General features: G+C 42.0%; 1 protein-coding gene across 6 annotated transcripts in view; it reads left to right on the top strand.

The window, feature by feature from the left end:
• The window catches only part of Cfap70 (cilia and flagella associated protein 70), a 60,535-nt gene continuing 52,346 nt past the window's right edge, over positions 1-8,189 (top strand). Inside the window, exons 1-4 of one of the 6 annotated variants that reach the window (XM_050127028.1) lie at positions 129-852; positions 1,986-2,045; positions 3,658-3,760; positions 5,006-5,192. In XM_050127028.1, the coding sequence (XP_049982985.1) occupies positions 3,698-3,760; positions 5,006-5,192 (250 nt within the window). In that variant the 5' untranslated portion in view covers positions 129-852; positions 1,986-2,045; positions 3,658-3,697. Of the gene's footprint in view, positions 17-128; positions 853-1,985; positions 2,046-3,657; positions 3,761-5,005; positions 5,193-8,189 lie in introns of those variants that run through there. The other 5 variants (XM_050127027.1, XM_050127022.1, XM_050127026.1 and 2 more) reach the window with 5 other exon arrangements.

Genomic DNA, 8,189 nt, shown 5'->3' with positions numbered 1-8,189 from the left:
CCAGCTTCTGCCTCAGGTAAGACAGCACCTCCCTTTCAGATGCCTTGGGTTACTCCTCCTCCCCAGATCTTTTCTTCCTGGCCAAGGACTCTCCCTCCCAGCCCATCTGCGCCCACCATCCCGCCTCACCCTGAGTGCAGGCACAGCTCGCAGTGAGGACAAGAGCCAAACTTAAGCTTTTGTCCAAGGTCACGCTTACTCAGTGGGAGGTGGTCCTACTTCTGGGACTGTGGAGCCAGTTCAGTGAAGTGCTTGAGACGCTTGTCTGCCTAGCACCCTGAGAAAAGCCAACAAAACCCCCATCCTCATAAACAAAACAAATGTCCCCGGAATAGGAGTGGCTGGCACGGTGATTATTCCCGAATGGAGAGAATCTTCGTGGATAGGAAATGGTTAAAGTGAATGAATATCTTTGGTATCTGTCTTAGAAAGGCCAGAAGAAAAACAAATAGGAAGTCAAAGAATACGAAGGTCCCAAAGTGATAAGGCGTACTCACTGGGGAGTGGGGTGCCCAGCCTAAGCCAGACCTTCAATGGGAGATGTTGACCGCAATGCTGAGGCTGGAGCCGGAAGTAGTAACACAGCTGAAGAATATTCGTGTGTATTCCTCTGCCTTGATCTCGATTTATTCTCACATTATGATCCAAACATACTGAAGTATTTGATTTGCTTTTTGATCTTTTTGAACCTTTTGCAGTCTTTTCTTTCTGCCTGGAACAGCCTTCATATTAAATCATTCTTTTAGCTCCAGGTGGCCTCCCATGAGGAGATTGTCCTGGTATGCCCATATACACATGCCTTCAGACCCGCTTAGGTCCCAGCTTCACACGTCCCTGCTCAGTGATGGCCTGGTTAGATAACAAATGGTCGGAAACTGTTTCCTTCTCTCCTGTATGGCATATAGAAAGGCTTTAGTGCATACCAAGTCATAATGGAAAGTTAGTTTGCTCAATCCCCTACTAGGATACCAGTCACCAAGCTGATCCCTCCTGGTCTATTTATATGTCTCTCTTCCTCAGTAGACTTTAAATTCCCAAGGAAAGGGGGCTTATATCGTCTCCTAACCTCAGCAGTTACCCCTGTCCCTAACTTAATAAAGTTTGCTCAATTAATGATTTTGACAGAAATGGAATGAATTGGATAAAAAGGAATCAAAGAGACTCAAAGTCGTGTGCTAGTCTAGCACGGGGAGCACTAATTTACCAGAAGGGGCTGATACAAAAAGGCATTCCTTTTGTGTCGTACGCTTGGTAAGGAAATTTGCCAGTGCCACTGAGGCCCTGGAAGCACCTGGAAGCATTTGGGTGCAGCAGAGAAGTGGGGCTTCCTCAGCCTGAGGAAGCCTGAAGGCTGCAAAGGCTGCCCTATTTTAAATCATCCACCCCAGACAGACTTGGAGCACTCTGTCCTCACAGCTGACTTTTCCTTTTGCCTTTAAATTTATTTAATTAAATTTATTTTCAATATAAAATATATAAAATTTCAGTATAAAATATGAAATTTCATTATGAAACAATGGATTTCCTTATGACAGATCCATCTGTCTGTCATTGTACTTAGGTTCCCTCCACTGTCCCTGTAGGCCTTGACTCACCCCAAAATACTTACATGTCTCCTTCCTTTCTTCTTTTCCTTCTTTTCTTTGCCAATAAAACTTTATTGATTGTAAAAACCATTAACATACTCTTGGTAAATTGATCAGGAGAGCTATTTATGTATTTTGCTTTAATACAATACACTGGAAAGAATAATATTCTATTTTTTCCTTTTTTCTCATTTTTTTATTAGATTTTTAAAAAAGAAATACCAATCCAAATTCCCACTCCCTCCCCTCCTCCTGGTGGCTGGATGGGTTGTGGGGGAGCCTAACCACAGGAAACTCCCTGCTGGCTGGCTAGAAAAGCCAAGGGAGTTGGAGAAGGGGGCCCAGGGTTTTGTCCTGCTGGGGCGTTCCTAGCCATGTGGCTGTTGACTCACCTCATAGGTCCCCTCAGTACTGGAGCAAGCTGTGTTTCAGAGTTCCACCGAGACTGCAGGCAAATAGGTGAGCTTTCACATGTCTGCTTTCATGTCATGTGTTTGGTTACACCTAGGTTCTGTGGATGAGAGGGGATGTATGTTTGTCTTTTTCCCTTGCATTATCTTTTTTGTTGTTGCTGTTTTTGTTCTTGGTTTTTGGTTTTTTGAGACAGGATTTCTCTGTGTAACAGCTCTGGCTGTCCTGGAACTCACTTTGTACACTAGGCTGGCCTCGAACTCACAGAGATCTGCCTGCCTCTGCCTCCTTAGTGCTGGGATTAAAGGAATGTGCCACCACCACCCGGCTCAGTTAGCTTTCTCCACTCATACAATCTAAGATCCCAACCCAGGGATGGTGCCACCCACAGTAAGTCAGTCTTTATACCCCAACATGACCAAGACAATCCCCTACAGGATTACAGTCCCAGGAGATTGTACATTTGTCAAGTTGACAGTACTAATTATCACAGCTAATCTAGGCAATGTGGGATCCTGTCTCAAACAGACATTTATTTATTTGTTTGTTTTTTAAAGTGAGACAGTGTTTGGTTATGTAGCCCTGGGTGACCGGTTTTAAATTCTATAAACCAGGTTTGCTAGAACTCAAAATCTTCCAGCCTCAGCTTCCTAAGTGCTGGGGTTACAGAGTGTGTGTAGATGGAAATTTTCTCTGTCCCTCCAATCCCACTGAACCAGTCTCTTTCTGCCCACTGGGTACCTGCAGCCGCTTATGATATTAAGCTCTAAGACTTAATATCAGTTACAATTGTTTGGCCAATGGCTTAGGCTTCTTACTGATTATCTCTCTCTTATAAACTAACCTACGTCTATTAATCTATGTCACCATGTGGTTGGGGCTTACCAGTGATGCCCTGGCATCTCACTTCCCTGGGGGCTACATGGCATCTGCCCGACTCCACCTTCTCTTTCTCCCTATCTTTGTTTCAATTTCCCACCTAAGTATATTTTGCCTGGCCATTGACTGAAACAGCTTTATTCATCAACCAATGAGGAAAACACATAGTCACAACATATAGAAGGACGTCCCACATCAGGTGTGTGCCATCACACCCAAACAATTTACTTTTTTAATAACTTTTTTTTAGGATTCATTTATTTTATGTATATGGTGCTCTCTCTGCATATACACCTGCAGGCCAGAAGAGAGCATCAGACCCATTATAGATGGTTGTGAGCCACCATGTGGTTATTGGGAATTGGACTCGGGACCCCTGGAAGAGCTGCCAACATTCTTAACTGCTGAGCCATATCTCCAGCCCCAAACAATTTACTTTTGAAATTGTTTATAAAATTATTTGAAAATGGAGGCATGTGCTTTGTTGCTTTCAAGAGTCTAAGAAACAGACATAACACCCGAAGGGAACTTCTCAGACTGGAGGAAATGTGGGGAGAACACTGTCTTGTGATCATTTGTATGTCATAGGTGTATGGATTTCGGGACTTTTAGCATCAGTTAGTGGAGCCATGCTTGTGACAATCCTCAAATTATTTTCCCTCCAGCAGCAGAGGCTGCAAAGCAGGGATGACCAAGGCTCGCCTATAACGTGCCTGCAGCCCCAGAGGTCCTGGTTGTGATGCGGTGGACAAGAAAACAGATTCATTTGTTATCTTTACAGAGGCCAAAGTGGGCCAAAGAGACTTTGACTGAGTGCTGACATGGATCAGGTGTCATCAACAGGCAGAACGGTGCACATCACTGTGACAAACGCTTATGATTTGGTAAATTGATTCTTGGGAACCCACAAAGTCCCTATGTAGGAGCATGGGGGGATGAGTGACGCTCATTTTACTCCTCCCAATTATTTCATGTTGTTAGTTTATACTCAGCACATTGTCATGGTAAATGTTTCAGCTACCTGGTCTTTCGAATGCTGAACTTAGCAGAGAGAAACAAACCTGTCTTAGGGTTCCTACTGCTCTGAAGAGACACTATGACCATAAAGGAAAGGATTTAACTGCGGTGGCTTACAGTTCAGAGGTTAAGTCCATTGTCATCATGGCAAGAAGCGTGGTGGCATTCAGACAGACATGATGCTGGAGAAGAAGCCGAGGGTTCTACATCCAGTTTCTAAGGTAGCAGGAAGAGAGAGACATTGGGCCTAGCTTGAGCATCTGAAACCCCAAAGCTTGCCCCCGGTGACACACTTCCTCCAACAAGGCCACACCTCCTAATAGTGCCACTCCCTGAGCCTGTGGGGGCTCTTTTCATTCACACCAACACAAAGTCATTTCTACCCACCCTACTCTGTTTCTTCTGGGGCAGAGTTTCACTATCCCAGGCTGGCCTCAAATTCAGAGCAATCCTCCAGTCTCAACCTCCTAGACTCTGAAATTACAGCACAAGTTGCCACATCTGGCTTATAAATTTTACCCTATTCTTATGAAAAGGTTTTAAACTTTGTGAATTCTTTCAGTGATTAATTTCATTTTAGCATTTCAAATAACAGACCTGCAATAACTGCTAAAAATTAGGTAAATACTGAAATGGGAAAATATTCACTGCCCTGAAGTATACAGAAGGATTCTTTAAAATGACATAGGCAATGAGCTGTTTGTTTAATAATGTGTATGCCAAAGTGTACACATGCATACACATGCACAATGAAACATAAAATTATATTCTGAAATGTTAGTAGTTCCTGCACATTAGAATAAGGCCATAGGAAGTTTATTTCCCTGTGTATTTTTTCTCAAATTTTAAAGATATATAGCAATATATGTTTAGGTTCAGATAATACAAAAAGTGATACCTTTTTAAACTTTAATGAAAATGACTCTTACGTAGAATGTTGCATTTAGCTAGAACTGCATTTGTTTGATGATTTTCTACTTGTCCCATCTGTATTTGTGGTGTAGCTTGTTAGAGAAAAAAACAAAATGATGTTTAGTTCAGGATAAGATAGGCTACCAGATATGCAGAAAAGTCATGTATCTGAAATTGTAATGTGATGTTTCTGCCCACAGAAAGGCTTTAAAGGAGATACCCCAGTTACTTTTGTTCGTGCAGAGTTCAATCAGGCAGTCCTCGGAGACTCTTCAAAAATCACTGTCTCTCCAGAAGGAACCGCTAAGTACAATTTTACTAGCAGCATTGAGCTCAGTCCGGATGGAGGAATCACTTTAGATGACCTCGCCCACAAACCTTTATTCCGTAAGTCTCATGGTTCAAGGGTGCAGAGATTCTGAGTACTCAGCACTGTGATGGGAGGGCTGCATGGAGTGTAACGCAGTAGGCTTTGCTTTGTCTGCTTCCTGCATCTGAAACCATGACATGCTAATTTTATCAGTTTTCCATACTTTTTCTTCTAGAAGTTTCATTTGTATTCCAATAATTATGGTTGTCAGGTTTTAGGGTAAATGATTTTTTAAAAACCCACAGAACTTGATACATATTTTAAAATTGTTCATTGTTTATCTGACATTTGGGCCTCACTGGGTAGCCCGTGTTTTCTTTGCTTTTGTATATGCACCATCCTAAGTGGCTATTTTTCACTTGCTTCTGCTGCTAAAAGATGCTCTTCTTAAAATCAAGTCTGGATTTAATTTATTTCAGAATCTCCAATTCATAGAAATATCTGTAGCATAACAGACGCTTGAAGAGTCTTTGTTAAGTGAATTAGATGGATAGGGTGGATGTTTTCTGTATGTAAACATTCTTTTATCTCTGATGTAATTTGTTACACTTGTGTGCTAGCTCTTTTACTTTGTTTTGATCTGTAGTGTGTGTGCGTGTGTGTGTGTGTGTGTGTGTGTGTACATGTGTGTGTGTTCAGGTGAGTTTATGTATTTTGTTGTGTGTACATGTACATGTGCATATGTGCAGAGGCCAGAGATCAATATCAGGATATTGATCCCATATTACTGTTCACCTTGTTTGTTTGTTTGTTTGTTTGTTTGTTTTTTGAAGTAGGGTCTCTCCCTGGTTAGCCCATTAACTCCAGGAATTTACCTATCTCAAGATTTGCCCAACCCCCCACCACCCTAACCTGCTGTCTTAGTCATTGTCCTACTGATGTGAAGCTACGGCAACTCTTATAAAAGAAAGCATTTAACAGGGGCTTGCTTAAATTCAGAGGTTATTCTATTACCTCATGATGGGAAGCAAGGAGCATGCAAGCAAACACAGTACTGGAGAGGTAGCTCAGAGTTCTACATTCCGATCAACAGGCAGCATGAAGTGAGACACTGAACTTGGCTTGAGCATTTGAAACCCCTTGGTGACACACTTCCTCCAAGAAGGCCATTCCTACCTCAACAAGGCCATACCTCCTAGTGCCACCTTAAGCATTCAAATATATAAGCCTATGGGGGCCATTCCTATCACCCCACAACACCTGGAGTTGCATATGCTTGCTATAGGCTCCCACATTTTATGTGAGTTCTAAAGTCGGGTTCTCATGCTTGCACTGCAGGCACTTCATTGACGTATGTTTTAGTCTGTAGTCTTTGTAGTAGTCAGAAGTCTCTAGAGCAGTGGTTCTCAGCCCGTAGGTCTAAACAAATGGGTAGCATATCAGATATTTACATTATGATTCACAACAGTAGCAAAATTACAGTTATGAAGTAGCAGCAAAATAATTTTATGGTTGGGGTCACCACGACATAAAGAACTATATTAAAGGGTCATAACATTAGGAAGGTTGTGAACCACTATTAAAGGAACAGAACAGACTACATGAATGTATGTTAAGAGGGAGTTATTTACTAGACTGAGTTCCATGATATGGTTGGGGTAGTCTACCTCACACTGTAAAGACCAAACATCCAGTAGTCCAAAAGACTCAGTCCTGAGTACTTCCAGCCTGGTGTGTAGCAAGTCTTTCTCTGTCCTGCCAGACAGCTCCCAAATAACCACATGAAGACTTATTAATTATGAAAGCTTGCCTTCTTGTTGATTGCAAATTTTTCATGGTGAAAACAAGCACATACATCAGTCTGTGGCACTGTGGTCTGTATTCTGTCAATTATATTTTAAATAAATGCTGATTGGCCCATAGCTAGGCAGAAGTATAGTCAGGACAACCAGACAGGAAGTAGAAGCAGGTCAACGAGAAGAGGAGAATTCTATGAAGAGGAAAGCTTGGCCTGCAGTTGTGACCCCACCACAGAAGAAGCAAGATGTGACTGCCTAGCTGAAAAAGGGTACTAAGCCACGTGGCTAACATAGACAAGAATAATGGGCTAATATAAGTTATAAGAGTTAATAAGAAGCCTGAGCTAATGGGCCAATCAGTTTATAACTAATGTAGACCTCTGTGTGATTCCTTCGGGACTTAATGGCTGCAGGACCAGGTGGAACAGAAACCTCAGTCAACTTCAGGCTTTATTTTTCATTTTGTAATTTTTTCAGTTTTTTAAATGATAAAGTTCATGAGTGCTTACCAAACCCTCAGATCTCAAGATATAAGAGTTGGAAATGCAGAAAATATTCTAGACCAGTTGTTCTCACCCTATGAGTCATGAGTCGTTTGGGGGAATCACCTAAAACCATCAAAAAACACAGATATTTACATTTTGATTCATAACAGTAGAAAAATTACAGTTATGAAGTATCAACAAAATAATTTGATGGTGGTGCATGCCTTTAATCCCAGCACTTGGGAGGCAGAGTGAACTGTGAGTTCAAGGCCAGCCTGGTCTACAAGAGCTAGTTCTGTAGACTGTTACACAGAGAAACCCTGTCTCGAAAAACAACAAAAGAAGAAGAAGAAGAAGAAGAAGAAGAAGAAGAAGAAGAGGAGGAGGAGGAGGAGGAGGAGGAGGAGGAGGAGGAGGAGGAGGAGGAGGAGGAGGAGGAATTAAGAACTACTGTGCTAGATCCTATCTCTATCTTTTTCCATAAAAATTCTTGGGGTCCCACAATAGACCACCAAACTCACAATTGACAGAGGAGTGTAGCACAAATAATAAAAACCCAGAGACAGATATTGGGGTTCAAACTACAGATCAGAAAAGCAAAATAGCCATCCACTAGAGAGACATTTTACCTCTCTTCAGACCGAAAAAACAAGATCCTGTTTTCATGAATCCTCAGACTCCTTACTCCACTGAGTTCCTGTCTCTTCCCTTTTGTATTCCTCTCTCTGCTCAGCCCAGCCATATCACTCCTATCTCTACCTTCCTAGTGCTGGGATTAAAAATGTGTGAC

Source organism: Alexandromys fortis, unplaced genomic scaffold, assembly GCF_014885135.2.
Source record: "Alexandromys fortis isolate MF-2015 unplaced genomic scaffold, M_Fortis_MF-2015_v1.1 scaffold_233, whole genome shotgun sequence".
NCBI classification, from domain to species: Eukaryota; Metazoa; Chordata; class Mammalia; order Rodentia; family Cricetidae; genus Alexandromys; species Alexandromys fortis.
This window is presented reverse-complemented; position numbering and strand designations above follow the sequence as displayed.